The sequence below is a fragment of the Dendropsophus ebraccatus genome, chromosome 8 (assembly GCF_027789765.1).
Source record: "Dendropsophus ebraccatus isolate aDenEbr1 chromosome 8, aDenEbr1.pat, whole genome shotgun sequence".
In the NCBI taxonomy this organism is placed as follows: domain Eukaryota; kingdom Metazoa; phylum Chordata; class Amphibia; order Anura; family Hylidae; genus Dendropsophus; species Dendropsophus ebraccatus.
This window is the reverse complement of record NC_091461.1, coordinates 51,149,602-51,168,621: the sequence shown is the minus strand read 5'-3', so window position 1 is coordinate 51,168,621 and position 19,020 is coordinate 51,149,602. Positions and strand designations below refer to the sequence as shown.

At 41.3% G+C, this 19,020-nt stretch overlaps 1 protein-coding gene across 1 annotated transcript in view; it reads left to right on the top strand.

The window, feature by feature from the left end:
- Positions 1 to 19,020, top strand: part of RNLS (renalase, FAD dependent amine oxidase) — a 90,469-nt gene that overhangs the window by 48,282 nt on the left and 23,167 nt on the right. The window contains exon 5 of the mRNA XM_069979082.1: positions 17,928 to 18,101. Within this exon, the coding sequence (XP_069835183.1) occupies positions 17,928 to 18,101 (174 nt within the window). The remainder of the gene's footprint in view (positions 1 to 17,927; positions 18,102 to 19,020) is intronic.

Below are 19,020 nucleotides of genomic sequence, written 5' to 3'. Positions count from 1 at the left end.
CCCGCATCAGAACTCCCCACTGCACACTATAGAGCGAGCGTCTGGAGCCGCTCGCTCCATAGTGTGCACTGACAGGGTTTTCTGCGGCCACTATTCACTGAATAGCGCCCGCAGAAGACTCACATGTCATTTTTCTACGGCAGCCCGAGAGATCCCGGCCGGAGCGTATACTATGTGTATACGCTCCGGTCGGGATTCCATAGAAGACAAGGCAACGTATCTTTTTGTAAAAAGTGCGGCCGTTGTTGCCGATTGCAACAACGGACGTACTTTTTGGAAAAGATACATTGTGTGAACATAGCCTTAGGGTGCAGATTTGACGGCACAAATTTAAAGCTGCAGATTCAAAGCAAATTAAATCTGGGCTATCTAATCTGCTGCAGATTTAAATCTGGGCCATCAAATCTGCTGCAGATCCTGTACGTGTGAACGCACCCTAAGGCTATGTTCACACTACGTATATTTCAGTCAGTATATGTATATTTCAGTCAGTATATTTCAGTCAGTATTGCAACCAAAACCAGGAGTGGATTAAAAATACAGAAAGGATCTGTTCACACAATGTTGAAATTGAGTGGATGGCCGCCATTTAATGGCAAATATTTGCTGTTATTTTAGAACAACGGCTGTTGTAATGAAATAATGGCTGTTACTGTTATATGGCGGCCATCCACTCAATTTCAACATTGTGTGAACAGATCCTTTCTGTGTTTTTAATCCACTCCTGGTTTTGGTTGCAATGCTGACTTAAATATAGTGACTGAAATATACGTAGTGTGAACGCACCCTTAGAGGTTATTTTGTAACTCACGTGTACTTTGACACTAAATTTCCTCATACATCTTACACTTTAGTTGGCTGTACCCATGGCTACGGGTTCAGGTGTCGGCATAAGATATATAGGTCATTCCTGATGGAAAATCACCGCCCAAACCTTTGTTCTGGGAAACATAACCCCCTTCTCCCCATAGAGAACACAGGAATGATCCTTGCTGAGGATCCCTGTGTGTGGAGAGGACCTGTCGGTCAGGATAGATAATTGATGGCCAAATGATCGTTTGGCCGTCAGGTATTGAAGGTGTATGGCCACCCTAAGTGACCAGGTAGTTAGCGCCTTTTATTGAGTTCTGGAACATACAGAAGGTATGATATTTTCAGAGAATGATAATCTCTAAATAATCTGCATACTAGTTCTCTAGTCCCTCACAGTGACAGATGACTGATTCATTGCCAGTTAGTTCATGTGTGGATTAGGCAAAGCTGCATCCAGGGGATTTTTCAGAATATGTAATTGAAGTTTGGTGTGTTCTCCTGCCAGCTAGGGCAAATACTATTGGCTGCAGACACAGATATATAAATAGGTCAAGGTGCAAAAAAGCTTTGAAAATCATCATTAAAGGGACTCTGTCACCTCCAACCCACCTTCCTGAAAACCCTAAACTAAAGTCATCTGTAAGTAGGATAAAGGATGCGATTACTACTTGGCTCCAGAATATAATGGAGAGGACTACTTACAGATATAGAATCAGAGTTGTATACTCTATGGGGGAGATTTATCAAAGTGTAAAGTGAAACTGGCTCAGTTGCCCCTAGCAACCAATCAGATTCCACCTTTCATTTTCAAAAGAGTCTGTGAGGAATGAAAAGTGGAATCTGATTGGTTGCTAGGGGCAACTAAGCCAGTTTCACTTTATACCAGTTTTGATAAATCTCCCCCTATGATTGTATAATCTACTGATAACTTAAGTTTAGCAGGTGTTTTGAAAGTGTCAGAGTCCCTTTAAGGCCTTATTCCTATTCATCTGGCACGTTTTCTATCCAGCCTGCAGGGCAAGATTATAAAATGTAGCCCTGAATTTTCCAATTTGACTGATCCACACTGGATGGCAAATATCTCAGACATTCTATAGATCCTATTTCAGCCTGTGGGGCAATGGATGGGGCGTCAGAAAGATCCTGCTTGTGGCATCTAGCCTTTGTATCCATCCCCATTATGACAATGCCAGTTTGCTGGACATATGTAACCTTTTAATTACAACCTAAGACAATCCGCTTGCAGAGCTTGTGACATGAAACATTAAAAATTGTAGACAGTGTTTTAGACCCCTGATACTTTATGAGGCATGGCCATAGGAGTGGTATGCAGGAATTATCAGACAGGAAGAGGATGAAGATATTCTGATAAGGTTAGCTAGGACCTGACCCTGGGACTCAGAGTAATCCTAAGGGCCCTATCAACAGGGTAAACGAGCGCCAATCTGCTAGATCGGTGCTCGTTTACTGGGCCTACTCCACGTCCCGATGATCGTTTACGGATGTCCTTGCAGCCCTTGCAGCATACTGTACATTACCTAGCAGGGCTTCTCCTCCGCTCCGTCTTCCTCCCCAGGTCCCGCGGCGCAGCATCAACTCCGGAGCGGCCTAACTGAGCTGTCAGACTGCTCAGCTAATCACTGGCCGCGGCAGTCCTGGCCAGTGATTGGATAATTGGTCTGACAGCTCAGTCAAGCCGTACCTAAGCTGATGCTGCGCCGCGGGACCCGGGGAGGAAGACGGAGCAGAGGAGAAGCCCTGCTAGGTAATGTATGCTGCTTCTCAAATCACCGGTCGCCCGCTGCGCATCGCTATTCCACGAAGCAATGAACGGTCGGTGACCAATGATTTTCGGTTTGGGCCTAAATAAACTTTCAGCCAATCGGCTGACCGTTTTCTCTATTCCACCGAGCGATAATCGGCCGAATCAGGCCAATTCGGCCAATTATCACTCGGTGGAATAGGCCCCTAAGAATGGGGATTTATGGCCTCCACTGAATACTCATCATATAATATTTATAAAAAAAAATACATTTTTTGACCGTTTGAACAGTCCCATTCCGTGTATGAAATTAAACTTTTTTAAATTTGTTTATATATTATTTAAAAAAAAAAACAAGCATTCAAAATAGAAGCACTGTATGTATTATTAAAGGACAACTCCCGCGGGACCCCAAAAAAAAAAAAAACACAGACACACACAGACACCATACTCACCATCTCTCCGGTGACGATCGCCACTCGATTCGCCCGCCGTCCGCCTCTCCGTCGCCGCCGTCCGCCATCCAGCACTGTCTCCAACTTCCGGGTCCAGGGGATGGAAAAGGCTGCCAGTGCGCTTGCGCACCGGCAGCCTTTTCATTGGCTGGAGCGCATCACATGGCTTCCAGCAAGCTCAGCCAATCAGGGCTGAGCAAACTGGAAGCCATGTGATGCGCTCCAGCCAATGAAAAGGCTGCTGGTGCGCATGTGCACAAGCAGCCTTTTCATCCCCATTCACTTTGCATGAAGACGCCGAGGAGGAAGAAGACCCGGACCGCCCCTCGGCTCTGACGTCGTCGTCACCAGATGCCGCCCCGGAGAAGAGGACCGTGACGATCGTAATAGGTAATGTATACATTCCTTAACTTCCGGGGTGGGGGGTCGGGGGTCCGAAAGTGGGGGAAGGGGGCCAGGCCGGGTATTTAACCACATTACAAAGTTATATAACTTTGTAATGTGTGTTAAATGAGCAAAAAAAAATTTTTGTGGGAGTTGTCCTTTAAATTAATTAACAGGATTGCCTTGTCTAGGAAACATTTTTTAAGACACCCTATTAGGGAATTGTCTGTTAGTAAAGGTAAATGCTGGGAGTTTCAGAAGCGGGGCGCCGTGTAATCTGCTTATGTTAACGAAAGATGAACTCTACAAACAAAAAATAGTTAAAAAACCGCAAACCTTCTTGAAATTATCCTTATACAAAAGACTCATATAGAGGCATAGAGGTAAGTGCTGTTGGCCTTAACTACCAATCAATTTGCAGATTTTTTTCTTCCTATGCCCCATTTATTAACAAGTGATGCCATTAGTTTTAGTGCCCAATAGGCTAAAAAGGCCTAGACGGCAAATTGGTCACCACCATCACCTCTAAGCAGGCAGATTGTTAGGTTCACATAATTTGCTAATAAATAGGGATGTAGAAGAGGAATTAAAATGCCCGATTCCATGAAGCAGTGGTTCCAACTGGACAATAATAGTGCAGTTTGTTTCTTTATTCGATAATTTTTTTCTACTGAATGAATTATTTTTAAATGGAATCTAATAACCCTTTCATGCTGCCTAAACACAGGGATAGCTTTAATAGCATTAATGAAGGATTCTGTCCCTGTTTCATATGACCGCTGGTTCCCTTTAAGTTTTCACATTTATCATTATACTTTTATATGTATTATTTCTATATTAGAATATCCTTTCCAGATTAACTATAAATGTCCAGAAAGTTATTAGAGAGCCAAGTGCTGTATATATTGGGAATATTGCTAAAGGTACAATAACATGCAATCTGCTCAATAAAACTGTGTACACACTATAGGCCTCCAAAAAATGGCTTGTAAAGCAGTAAGTAATTATCTTTAATAATGTCATCCTGTCCTTGCCTTCTACTTCCATTAAATTGGCTATCTGGAAATGTTTAACAGCTCCTAACACAGCGAGGGATGCATAAAATGCTCCAGAGGTCTGCTTAATTTAGTGCTCCGGCACTGCACTCCGAGGACGGATTCTCAGTAGTTGTCAAATTTCCTTGTGTTCTACAGAAGTATAATTACAATGATAACAAATAGGCAGCTACCGACCATAATGTGTATGTTAATCTCTGTACTCCTAGTCCACAGTGTACGACTGTTGCGCAGACTATTTATTTGTGAATCATAATGTACCAAAAGTGATTATTGGAGTTTAGAAGTAGAGGATGTAGATGAATACGTTTTCTAGCTGACAAGTTCACTTAGCATTGAGTCTCTTTTTCTAATATGAAACATAAGGAGAGAATAAATTGTCTGTGGAGATCAGCACCTGACAACTCTTGTAGTAGAAAGCAAGATGGTGTAGGATGACTGATTTACTAGTGAATGTACAAATGGGGGAGATAACTAATTGTACGTGCTCAAAGTTTATGGTGGAAAATGTGGCGAATTTTATTTCAAAAGTTTGTGACTCCTTTTAAAGAATCTGCACCACCAAGTATATGTATTTTGCACCTTGTTCGCCAAGGTGGCATGGCTTCCAAACAGGTGTAGATTTGGATCATGATTTACGCCTGAGAGCAGGCGTAAATCATGATAAATGAGGCATGGGAGGAGGCCACCTCACCTTGTTACGCCCCCAAGCTCCCCCAGCCCACTCATTGGGAGAGTGGGGCGTATGGGAGCCGTACACCAGGGAGAAGGGGCGAATCTGCACCTTCTCCCTGGCGTACACCTCAGGCAGACACTTGATAAATGTCTCCCAAAGAGTCCATCAGGTTCAACCTAGAGAGATTCTACTGTGATGATCAAGAGGAAGGCAAAAACCCTTAGGAGGCAGATGAGAATTGCCCCATCACAGGGAGAAAATTCCTTCCAGACTCCAATGGCAATCAGAATAATGCCTGGATCAACGTATCACCAGAAATCTAATTTCTTGTAATATTATATTTTTCAAGAAAAAACATCCAGCCTTTAACTGACTTTCTCATAGAAGCTGATCAGATTAGTCTGACAGCACTGATCCCTCATAAACCCATGCTGATACTGTGTTATAAGATTATTTTCATTAAGATATTCCAGTATAGCATCTCTTACAAACCTCTCAAATACTTTACCCACTATAGATGTTAGACTTACAGGCCTATAGTTTCTAGGATCACTCTTTGACCCTTTCTTGAATATTGGTACCACATTAGCTATGCGCCAGTCATGTGGAACAATCCCTGCCATTATAAAATCTTTAAATATTAGGAATAAGGGTCTGTCTAACACAGTACTTAATATATTTAGGCTCTGCTCACATTATGTTTTTTGCGTACAGCATATCAGATGTTTTGTCCAATCAGAAGTCTCCTCCCTTGTAGTTTCCCTATGAGCAGTTATACGGCTATGTATGCACTGAGCATAAAGTAAGCTGAGTAGCGATGAAAAATACTTTTTTCACTCCCTAGACAACCCTTCCCTATCCACTCCAGCACATATAACCTTTCTCCTGATTATGGAATAATCAATCCATCCTAAACGTTGTTAAATGCTGCCCTCGCCTCAGATAGAGAATCCCTTCTCCTAATTCAATGGGACATTCTGGTTCCATTTGGTGAAGACAACAGGAGTATGTATCTAAAACACCAATATATCTCCATGTTATCCAGACAGCACGCCACTTAAATAAGCATCACAAATGATGCAGTTCAGCAAGGGTCACATTGTGTAAAGGTTAAGCTTTCTGTGATCTAGCACAAGACCAAACTGTTCTGATGAAAAAAGTTGTCAGAGAAATTTCTAAATATCCCATGCCCATTCTGCCATATAATATAAACAAGTTGGTCGCTGAAGGTTTACTGAGGCTGAAATAAAATTATCTAATATAGAAAAGTATGAAGAATCCCTGTGTACTAAAGTTGAACTAAAAATTACTTTCCTCATCTACAAGAGGCAGCTTGTTTCAGAAATGTTTTTAGGAATATGTTGTGCAAACTGGGCAACTAAATATATTGACGAATGCAGAACTAATGTGCCATGTCCAGACATGACCAGCGCTCTAGGAATGATGACCGTAATCCAGGAATTTAAATGGTCACTATCGTTTCAACGACCATTATAAACAAATAGAAGTGGATGGACAAGGTCAGGGAGCATGCCAACAAAGTCTACAGTATCAAAAATATGTCCAGCACTGTTTTAAAGGACAACTCCCGCACTAATTTAAAAAAATAAATAAATCAATCATAAACATAGTTTTCACTCTTACCATCCCTCCTTAGTCTGTCTCCATTTCAATTTCCCGTTGCTTGCAGGTCCCTGAAACTCCAGTTGCTGTATTCATTTCTTCTTTACTTCCTGGTTTGGGCTTTCCCATGATGCACTTTGTCTACTGTGATGTCTGTGCCCAACCACCCCACCCCTTCCCCAACAAACACACACACACACTCACACACAGTGAAACCTGACACCTATTAGCTCAGAGCTGCATGGCTGAGGGAGAGAGGAGGGGGAGACAGGCAGCAGTGACAGAGGAAAGAGCAAATGACTCATTCACTGCCTGAGCTCCGGGAGAGAGAAGTGCTTATCTGCACAGAGGAAAGAGGAGATAACAGGATTCATTTACTCACTGACTGTACTGGGCACAGAGAGAGGAGGAGGGGGGTCCCTGTAACTGCTGGGGAAAGAGAAGAAGATTCATTCACTGACTCTGTAGAACTGTTAGATGTCATCTGACAAGGGAGGCTGGCCTAACAGGGCTTATACCAGCCTTCCTCTTCATGACATCATTGTCACAAAATGGCTGCCACAGAGCAGCCTGGAGACAACAGTCATCAGATATGAATGAGTTTACTTCACTTCCTGGTTGAGGGGGGAATAGATAGGGAAGGGGGGCAGATAGGTGATTGAAGCATATTACAAAGTTATATAACTTTGTAACATGTTTCAGTTACTGGGGAAAAGCTTTTCACGAGAGTTGTCCTTTAAGTAAAATCTTCAAGGATTTATTTATACCTTAAAATAAAAATCCATTGAGCACACACAGACAGACTTGAAAATCTTACTAAGGATCACGTTGGATATTTTCTTGATACTGTATATATTTGTAATATATCTTATCAGAAAATAGTAAAAGTTAAGTAAAAGTTCATTTACTTAACAGAGCAGACAAGGAGCTCACTGAGAGCTGAAGGTATATGCTGTTTGTACACGCCTATGTACAGGAAGGAAGGAAGGCGTTAGATTAGAGAGGGAGAGAGAGAGGCCCATACAGACTGCAAATAGACTACACAAGCTAATTGTAAGTACAGTATTAGAGGTCACCCCAGAGCTTGATTCACAGCTTAGACTGCTCATTACAGCTCGTTAATGCCCACCATGCTGCTGCTGCTTTTTGAGTGTACTATAGAGAGGCAGTGTAGCAGGATCCCATCTTCTATGTGTGCATAGAGGAAACATCATAGAAGAAACTCTCTAACACTAGCTCAAGAACAACTGAAAATTACAGTGGAAGTCTGCAGAAAATAAATCCTGATGAAAAATGGCAGGCCCAGCTTCCCTTAATGGTGGGGGGAAGAGGCAGCAAGGCGGGAAGGAGGAGTGCCCTCCGCTGCACCTATTTAATCATGCAGAAATCCACACTTGCGGCAGAACAGGTCACGCTGGCTTTACTAAGATGTGTATGCCTCTTAAAATCCAGTAAATCCAGCTGGATAAATTGGGGGTGTTTTTATTGAAAAGATTTTCCATATTTTTATAAGACAACAAAATAATAGAAGAGCTACAAAATGAAAAGCGTCAAAACAAGACGAAGCAATAATGGTACAATAAATACAGTATGTCAAATAATAAACTGAGTAGAATGCCAGAAACACAATAGTCTAGAAAGGAATATACTGGTTCTGATGCAGATTCTGTCCAGACAACATCTATCTAAACAAAGAAAAGTGAAGAAAGACAGGGGAAGACAAGACAGAGGACACAAAGAAGGGGGGGGGGAGAGGGGGTTCGATCACCACCTAAGGAGTCTTGTTAAGTGCGTCCCTCGGGGCCCGGACTTCTCTCTCAGCCCAGTAAGTGTCCCAAATATCCTAAACTTTTTTAAAGTGCTCAACTCTATTATTGATCATGGCGATCAACTGCGCCACATTCCACACATCTAAAATACGAGTGAAGAGATCATCCCTAGACGGGGCTACCATTCTTCTCCAATATTTTGCCACATGGCGTCTGGAAGCTGTGAGAATATGGAGCAATAGCTTCACTGTGAGTATTCCAGTCTTGATAAATGTCCCACCAGATATACCTTTGCTAATGCCCCCTGGATCCCTGCCCTAGGCTTGCCACACCCACCTTTCGTAGCCATATCCATAAAGAGAGGTTTATGAGACAGATCTAACTCTCTACCACCTAAACACAGCTGCAGGTTTCCTAGATATGATGAATATTTGATCAAGGCAGAAAGGCAAAAGGAATCTGCCAAGTCACAATAAATTCATGAAAAGCTCCACAGATTTCTTTTTATATATAATATTCCATATAAGTTATGGCAGTAAGACCAGTAATGGTGATGTGAATTGGAAATGTTATGTATAAAGCAATCCTTCAGCTGCATAAACATTACTTATTTTCATGTTCCATAATAAATTTATATTACCGTGCTTTACATCAGTTGTGAAACATTAAGACTTTCCTATTGACATGATTGGGTCTAATTCCATGACTATTTTGTCAGGCTAAAGTAAAGTTTATATACGGTAGTTTAGTCATGGTTTGCCCTTTCAAAGGAAGAGAGGAAAATGTTAACCCTTTTTCTCTGCAATCCATTTCTGCATTTTCATTAATAAAATAAAAATGTGTGCCAGTGCTTACACAGTGTTTTCCGTCAACTAGGTCCTATAGGGTAAAGTGCAATGGGGGGACAGTTTCTGCAGTTATTTTTGCTAGTATGTTAAATTGACTCTGTACCCACAATATGACCCCCACAAACCGCTTGTACCTTCTTATAGCTGCTTTTAATCCAAGATCTGTCCTGGGGTCCGTTCGGCAGGTGATGCAGTTATTGTCCTAAAAAAACAACTTTAAACTTGCAGCCCTGTGTCAAATTGGTGTGGCCTAGAGGGTCTGTGCATTAGACTTGCACCAGCCCTCGTCCCTCCTCCCCACCCTCTTCACCATTAGGAATGCCCCAGGCAGGTATTCTCCTGTTCATCACCTGTAAGAACACTGCACATGTGTTGGATCATTAAGGCACCTGTGCTGTTTTCAGACAAGTGATAAATAGAAAAAAGACTTCCCAGGGGCATTCCTAATGGTGAAGAAGGTGGGGAGGAGGGACAGAGAGGCGGTGCAAGCCTAGGGCCACGTCAATTTGACACAGGGCTGCAAGTTTAAAAGTTGTTTTTTAGGACAATAACTGCATCACCTGCCGAACGGACCCCAGGACAGATTCTTGGATTAAAAGCAGCTATCTAAAGGTACAAGTGGTTAGGAGCAGGCAGATTGTGGGTACAGAGTCGCTTTAATACTAAGAGTATTATACTGATAGATACATTGTAGTAAAGGGCTTTCTTACGGAAGAACAGTTGGGAATGTGCAGGGTTAAATTCTTTGCTAGTGACTGAAGTGTGTCCACCAGTTCTCCTCCATTCTTTGGACATATGACAGAGGCTTTGCACTTGTATCAGTAGTTCCCCATGACACTCTGTGTGTGTGTTTCTTGGCTGGTGGTGTTTGATTTGTATGGAATAGGGTTTACCCAAGGTGTATTCTTTTACTTAGGGATTATATTGTTCTTTTTACTACTCTAGCTTTGTTAAACAATTCTTGTGATTTGTTGCTGGTGCAGGCTATAAATTAGCTCGCTGATCTAATGGTGCGTTTACACAGGCAGATTTATCTGACCAATTTTGAAAGCCAAAGTCAGGAATGGACTCAAAAAGACAGGGAATCTCAGTCTTTCCTTTATGACCTTATGACCTGCACCCTGTTTTTAGTCTGTTTCTGACTTTGGCTTCAAAAATCTGTCAGATAAATCTCTCTGTGTAAACGCACCATTAGACACTCTCGCCATCAAGTGCCATCTCTTTTATTTCAGGACAGCTGTATCCATTTCATTGCTATAACTGGGTCATGAGATCAACAGCCTGACCTACAAAAAAATCACAGTATTTCATGTGTCTGACATAGCACCACTCTTGCCCTTAGTTTAGGTGTGGTTTGGCTTTAGGGCTCAGTTCCATTGTAGTGAACAGAGCTAAAATGTAATACTGAACACAGCCTGAGGACAGGGGGTGGCGCTGTTTTTGCAAGAAAGTAGCTGCGCCTTTTCTAATCCTGGATAACAACCTTTAATTCATCATAAATTCAAAGTCACCAAATAGTAATAAACAAAATTATAGTGTCCCGTGTTTGGGGTCCAGTCAATGAGATTGCCACCGACTGCTAAACATCAGGGCAGCTGAACTCTGTGCCCCCTCATTTCTGATTGGCTCTGCCACGTTCCCCAAGGAGCTTGCAGATTCATATGAAACCTGTGAGACATTCTATAAATCCTAACACCAGATGCCCTGTGCTCAGCAGCCGGACCCCCACCGATCAAAACTTCCGACATGTTACTATTTTTAAAATGATAGATACCCTTTTAATGCGATCTGTCAATATGAAAGCATTTTTTCTTGCATATCTGTGGCAAAATGGCAAAAATATTATGCAGTATCGGAAGAACAAAAGTACATGGATTATAAAGACTGGCGTGGGACATTTCCTACCATCTGCACTGTGCCGTGTGAGCCCCTTATATTAGAAGTTAAATGTTCTTTTATGTAATGTTAAGTATGAGAAAGAATTCTGCTCCTGGTACAACGTATGGAAAGTTCCGATCCCTCATTACTGAGATGTTAGAACTTTATAAAGCAGAACACTGATGCAGTAAATGGAGGAGTATGGAGTATATTGTGCCTATCAGATTAGCAGCACATATTGGATACATTGACTTGAGCAATACTTGCTACCAAGCAGGGACTTTTCTCATAACCTTTGATACCACCTACGCAAGCAGAGCAACTGCAAGACATTCTGCTGCTTGAAATAACCACAGCACAGGCAGACGGCCAGCTTTGTTTTAAGGGAAAACTGCACTAAAATAAATAAGATTTTCAGACTCGGGACATTCAACCTTTAACCCTATATGTCCTGGTGAGCAAAATCGCAAAGTATTTCTAAGGCTAAAAGTTGTCCCATTCTCCTGAAAATAAGCAATATGTGGAGAGTAGATATATTTCAAACACAGCATTTAATTTCATTGTAAAATACTTGCCTTGATGATTTTTTTCTATACATCAGATTTGTTGTGGATCTACAGACCTATAGTATATGGTATTATTATGCTAAATTCTGACACATGACACATACTGCAGGTGTATCAATAGGCCCCCATTTTTAAACAGAGTTTAATATGTATCCTTTTTCTAACTGTTGATGGTTATGCTTGATGTACTTTACTGTATGATTATACAGTGCCTTACATAGCACATATACATTAAGAATACTCCTGACATATACATCTTACAGAAGACTCAGACACTGTAGTGCACAGTTTTCATACTCGCGGCCCTCCAGCTATTGCAAACTTCAGTTCCCATCATTCCCAGGCAGATAAACTTTGGCTGTAGGGCTGTGAAATCGACACCCCTGCTGGTTATGCTCAGGACAGTGGGAACATGCATCTTCTCAGATGCCATACTTTATTTCTCCTTTAGAAGAATAAGGTTGGGAAAAGCTAAAGGTTCAACAATGCAGATTCTTTTTTGTAGTGTATTAATTAATTAGTGTGTTAATGTAAATTAATATAAACTAGTCATAGATATATATGGATAAGTAAACAGACAGGCTATTAAGGCAATGTGACCAAAACTTTTAACTTTAGCATTGTTCCCTCTACTCCTAGCATTGTTAATACGAGACACTGGGACAAGGGGTTCAGGAAATAACTCTATTGGAACTAACATGGTGCAAACTTGTTGTGACTGCACTGCGCATGCTCAAGAATGCAACGAGACATTGTCCTGACAATACTGATGTCAGTGATGACATCCTGTGTGATCAAGTCAATAAATAAGGGGGCACAAAGGGGTCATCACAGGAAGAGACAGTCAGCCTGGATCACATGACTAGGGCATCAATAAAAAAGAAGACACATCTAAGTACAGTATAAAAGTACGAATTAAAAACAAAAAATTCAACCTTAAAGCCCCTTTAACAGTCGTAGACTGACATGTACCATGCACTAAAATAATCTGAAACCATGTTCTATAAGAATACCTTGCAGATCTATTATTATTTTATTTTTTTTAGAACATTTTGTTCTTAAGAAAAGCTGTTTAGGTCATTAACAGTCCATCAACTTTACTTAATAACCAAAAATCTATAGACTTTACTAAGAACATAATCCCTGCCCTTACAGTCTGGCATTATGTATAGTGGTTGGGTCATAGGAAAGCATGGAACTATTTATACTCCCTTGCAACCACTAAAAACAGTCTGTGGTCTCAGCGGCTATTTCACTGAATGAGGTGTTATTATCATCTTTATGAAATGCAGCCCGAATATGAGACCAAATAACAAGGAGAACCAACATGTTGTAAAATAAGATGTTATTTTTAACATGCCTTTTTCTTTTCAATTTGCTTTATTTATTTATTTACTTATTCAAAATCTTAGCACTGTCTTTTGTCCATTATACATTTTACTAAATAAAATCACACCAGATCTGGCAAATTTATAATAGGTGAATTTGTTCAAGTGTAAAATTCCGGTTTAATGCACATTTTACTAATTCAGCCATAATACCTATGTAATGTCATCTATAAACTTGGGACTGGCATAAGAGTTGTGTAATATGCACCCCCTGTCTTTACTGGCTTTGCTGTCTTTGTTTATCCAGAGCATGCAACATGATCCCATACATACTGTAGTGCCTGTGTGACCTATAGTAAAAGAATAATAGTTTCTAGAGGAAGGGGGTGATTTTCATTGAACTGCAGTGCTCAGAGTTTGCCATTGAGAAGGAGTTAGGACCTTATTATACAGAGCGTTTGTCTGCTGATTCAGGCAGATATCCCTTTGTGTAATAAAGACAACTATCAGCCAAGGAGTCGATTATTGCCTGATCGTTGTCTTTCAGTATATTTGAAAATCATTTACCGCCAATCATGCTTCGCTCCATGTAATAGCTGATGCACGGCTGACAGATGATTTACGGTGTAAAAATACTAAAGATGTTGCTTCCTTCTCCAGTTACCCTGGTGTCCTCCTGGCTGGTTTCTGCATTCCCTACTGACCACAGCCGCCTCCAACACTTCCAAACCTGTTTCTGCAGTGACAATCCACTCAACCAATCACTGGCAAGATGGTCTAGTCAATGCAGAGACCGGTATGGAAGTGTCAGCAGCAGCTGTGATGAGCGGGGAACACGGAAACAAACCAGGAGGACACATGGGGAGCACTGACAGGTAAGCAACATTATTATTATTATTATTATTATTTTCTTTACACACTGGAATACCCCTATGAAGCAAGGGCGGGCTGCACGATAATCATATAATAGGCTTTGTAAGCGAGTGCAGATCGGCACCTGCATACAGTATCTGGCCATCTAATACGGCCCTTGGTGCAGAGGAGAGTTTTGCAACAACTCGAAAAAAAGTTGCATTTGTGTATGAACGTAAAAAAAAAAAAAGAATGTCCAAGTATTGGACACAACCTTCTAGTTGCTGAGAATTGTCTTACAGATACATACCACAGAATTGAAGTGGCCAGCCTAGGAGTCTGTAAGGGAATAAGGTACACATGCCAGCTTGAAGACAAAAATTGCTTGGTGCTTCAAGTCAACAGAATAACAAAACAAAAACTGCCGTGATTAGAGACTGTTATATCCATCAAGTTTTAAGACTGTTATTACATCTGTTGGAAACGGCAGATAAGAGTTGTGTTATGTGTGGTGTGATTGTGTCCAATTCGTACCCATTACAATTGGACCAATAAACAAGATGCAACTATAGTTTATAGTTTGGAGACCACACTTGCTTATTGTTATTTTTACCCTCTGTTATTGCTTTATTTGAGGGCTATATGGAAAATTACAAGGCATTGGGGCACCAATAGACACCATCCAATCCCCAAACCAGCTATGTATAAAATGACAATAGTAATAGCCACATGCTATTCATAGTACAGGTAAAAAAAGACAAGTCAGAGCATCCATATAATCCAGCCAATCCAACACAAAACTTGGCAAATTGGCAATATAAGAAATGTAGTCTCTGTAAAAAAAATACAGTGCAGTACAAGTATATGCTGCTCTCCTTATTCCCTGACATTAGAAAGCCCCAGGTGAGCATCCTGTAAAAGGTGATTGGTGAAAAATGATCAATGTTTGACTTTCCCTATGGATAGCTGCTTGGTAGCACAGGGCAGTGCCCATTGTGGTACCCTGTTAACAGGGGTTTTATTTGTGTAAGCCTTAAAAGCCTATGTGGAAATGCCCTGGTATTAGGAATGTGACTTTGCGCTCTGAACCGTCTTCCAAAGGTTTTTCTGGTAATGCAATGCCAATATTAAGGGAGAGCATTATCACAAGTAAAGCTCAGATCCTGAATATTAAGCTCATTGAAACATAATATTAAAATCCAACCATTGTATTTCTTCTATAACTTTTTGTAGAGTATTCCCAGATGTGTTTTTTCCTCACACAAAGCATAGGGAATTTTATGCATGTCCCATTATGAGTTAAAGGGGTGCTCCAGTTTTGGGGACCGGGGAGGAGGTGGCTGAAATAAAAGACGTCCAGTTACCTCCCCGGTTCCAGCGGCGGGTCCCGCATCACGGCGCTCCGATGCCCGGGTCCCGGCCGCTTCTGGGTGTCTGCGGCCGCCCGAGACGCTACGTCTCAGGGTCGCTTAGCCACTCATTCAAGGAGACGGGATCCGAGCGGACTTCAAACGGATCCCGTGGACGTCTTTTATTTCAGCCACCTCCTCCCCGGTCCCCCCAAAAAATGCCCCCACGCTGGACAACCTCTTTAAAGGAAGTCTGTTAGCAGCTTTGATCTGTTGAAGCTTTATTAAGGCATAGAAGAGGGAAGTGGCATCATACCCTACGTCTCGGTCTTGTATTTTGGCTGGCTGAAATAAATGCTTTTTTATGCCCCAGAAGCCTCTTGTCCAAGTGGCAAAGAGGCGGGCTTTTCTACAGTGAACAAAGCTCCCTGCATTGAGAGCTTTCCCGATCACTCCCCTCAGCTATGATTGACATTTCAAATAGTCCTCTGACTTGGCCATAAAATTGTCAAACATGCACAAGAGTTGGGGCCTTGAGTGCTCTCAATGAGGGCAGCTCCATGCACAAAAGCAGAGCCTCTTTGACACTTGAAGTTGGAGGAGGGGGGGCATAAAACAGCATTTATGTTGGTCATACAAGCTGCAAGACTAAGACCTAAGGTATCATTCTACTCCCCAAAGTCTATATGGAACTGTCAGCTGTTTTAGTTCCCTATATATCTCAAGACCCTCTGGGTCAGATAAAATTGCAAGCATAGGCATGGACATAACTATAGTATATGCTGTACACAGTGGAGGCAGGACTTACATTTTCCTAAAAGTTCAATCTATTCTTAATAAACTGATTAGTATTGGTAAAGCCCACACAGTTTCTGAGAATGACATCTATACCTCAGATTGCCATGTATGCTTTATTCTAGAACCTTTTCTGGAAGCCACCCAAATAAACTCTTGATTCACAACAACAACCAATCCAAAAACCCTATTGAGGGCGAACTACTGCTTTTGTTAGCCAGAAAGTGTTGGCACCATTATAATATTATTCTTTTCTTCTCCTGCACATGTTTTTCATAATGCTACCGAATGATTGATTGCACTTTGTGTGGGAAAGGAGAGAGAAATCCACTGCAAATAGGGTATAAAGAATAACACCCACCACAAAATTCTTCCTTTCATAGTATTTGCTAGGTCATTTCAATATATTTTCTACTTTTAGGTTGTAACTCACAGCTTTTGTTCTAGACACATTTGTGTGTTCTAATCCCACAGCGAATGCATGGTAATTTAATTTATTATACCCTGCCACCATAGCACCATGGGTTGCTGGCAAATATGACATCTTGGATTTCATACCCCACCACAGAGCTTGTGGTGGAACCCACAGAGGTAGCCCTCAAGGTTACCCAAAAAACACTTTCCCTCAGCAGAACATAGATTGATAGTGATTGTTTCTTTATGACTTACTAATGGGACAATAAATATCATGTGTTGATTCAATACAGAATGTTCTTTTATCGGAATAGTTGTGATAGAGAATACTTTGAAATGTCGGTTACTTTGGCCTAGAACATAGATATACTTTGCAGTTGGCAGTTTTTAAGGTGTGCCAACAATTAAAGTAACATATTGTTTTCATTCCTCATCTGCTGTTTGTTTGCATGTTCTCTGTTTGGATGAGGGCAAGGACAGAACAACCTGGAATCCATTATGTTATGGGAATGTTCACAACAGCACACCATGTATCAGCAAGTGTGCTGATCTGGTGGGAGGCAGTGACGTGACCGCTGGCGTGACTATGGTAGCAAGCACAGTATGTGACATGGCATAGTGAAAGTCATGTCATAATGCTGCCATGGAATCAAGATTATGGGGGGTTACAACAATGCACCCCTGGCATACACCAGGGGGAAGGCACCAATTTGCCCCTTCTCCCTGGAATACGCCAGCAATATCCCCTGCTCACCTGATGGCTGGTCATGGGGGATACAGCAAGGTGGGGAAAAGGCATGGCCCCTCCCACACCATATTTACTCGAAATATGGCAGTACGGAAGCCTTCAGGGACCACCCCAATGACTCATGGTTCAGGCAGTACATGTGCTTGCTATGTAAATATTTTTCTATTATATTGTATTCCACAAAGGGGTTCAATATAAAAACTTTTTATATTGCTAATTCAGATCCATTGGTACTCTAATTAATTTAGTATGGGTGGCTGTACATTTTGCTTCAAGGGAAATGTAGTATACATTGTGCCTACTCAAGCTGAGTAATCCATGGTAACACCCTGTCCTTCGGATTGAATTCTGGCTGGGTAAGATCTTTATCATACTAATAATTTACATCAAATAAATCAGATTTTCCAGTACCACAGGCGGTGGTATGACACATAAGGGACTGTTATGTGGATTCCATGCATGTGTCTATAGAGCATTACTGAATGTATCTGATTTCTGATTTCTGCTGCCCAAATATTAATGGCTAAGGATGATGAGAAATGTAGTCTGCAAGCAGTCAGAGTGCTGAATATTGCATATTCTCATTTATTATATATATTTTTTGTCTTGCAGTAATTAAGGAAAGCCAAAGGCGGCAACTGGAAACTGTGAGCTACTCCTCCCGCTATGCTTTGGGACTCTTTTATGAAACTGGCACACAGATTGATGTCCCCTGGGCAGCAAAGTACATCAATGATAATCCTTGTATACGCTTCATCTCCATTGATAATAAGAAACGCAATGTAGGTCAGTGGTTCCATTATTCCTCTTAAACACGGGGACAATAGAGGGTGGGGATCATCAGATACGTTGCTTAATTGAGTACTGCTGCTCTAAAGAGAACTGTATGGAGCTGTAAACCTCTGCCGACATGTACATTGCCACCATCTTTATTCTGGATATATTTTTCATTCACACCTTTTCATTACAGGAACTATACATGCATCTGTTAACAGGATCTTATCACTTTACTTATGTATTGCTTGGGTATAGTGAAAATACTAGTCACAAGAGTAAGGCTGGGTTTACACTATGTTTTCTGTAATACGTTTTTTTTGGGGTTTTTTTCATGGAAAAATGGATGCATTTATGTGCATCTGTTTTGATCTCTTTTTCCATTGACTTGCATTATTAAAAAAAGCAAAAAACGCATCCTTTTTTTAACGGAGACAAAAATGAGGTCAGCTACGTTTTTGTGTACGTAAAAAAAACATGCATTTTGATGCCTTTTTTTATAATGGAAGTCAATGAAAAAATATTGTGGGGTAACACCTTTAAAATTCTTGTAATAGAAATGTTAAAGGGGTACTCTAGTCATAGAAATCTCTTTATATATTGCTGAGGCTGCAAACAAAATAATAAACATCCCATTTTTGCTTTTACCACACTTTGTCCTCCTGCGGCTTCTTTGGTTCCCCTGCTGAATGCTCCCGCAGACCCTTCATGGCTGAGTGGGCTGTCAACGCAGGGTGTAACGGCTGGTGCGTTCAGCACAGGACCCAAAGACTCCATAGGAGGACCCTGGTGGAACATAGTTAGGTAAGAATAGAATGTTTAATAATTTATGTGCAGCTCCAGCACTATATTAAATTATTTAATTGGCCGGAGTACCCCTTTAATCACCGTGGTCACCTTTGCATTGATTTGTGTCCTAAATGTAAAATGA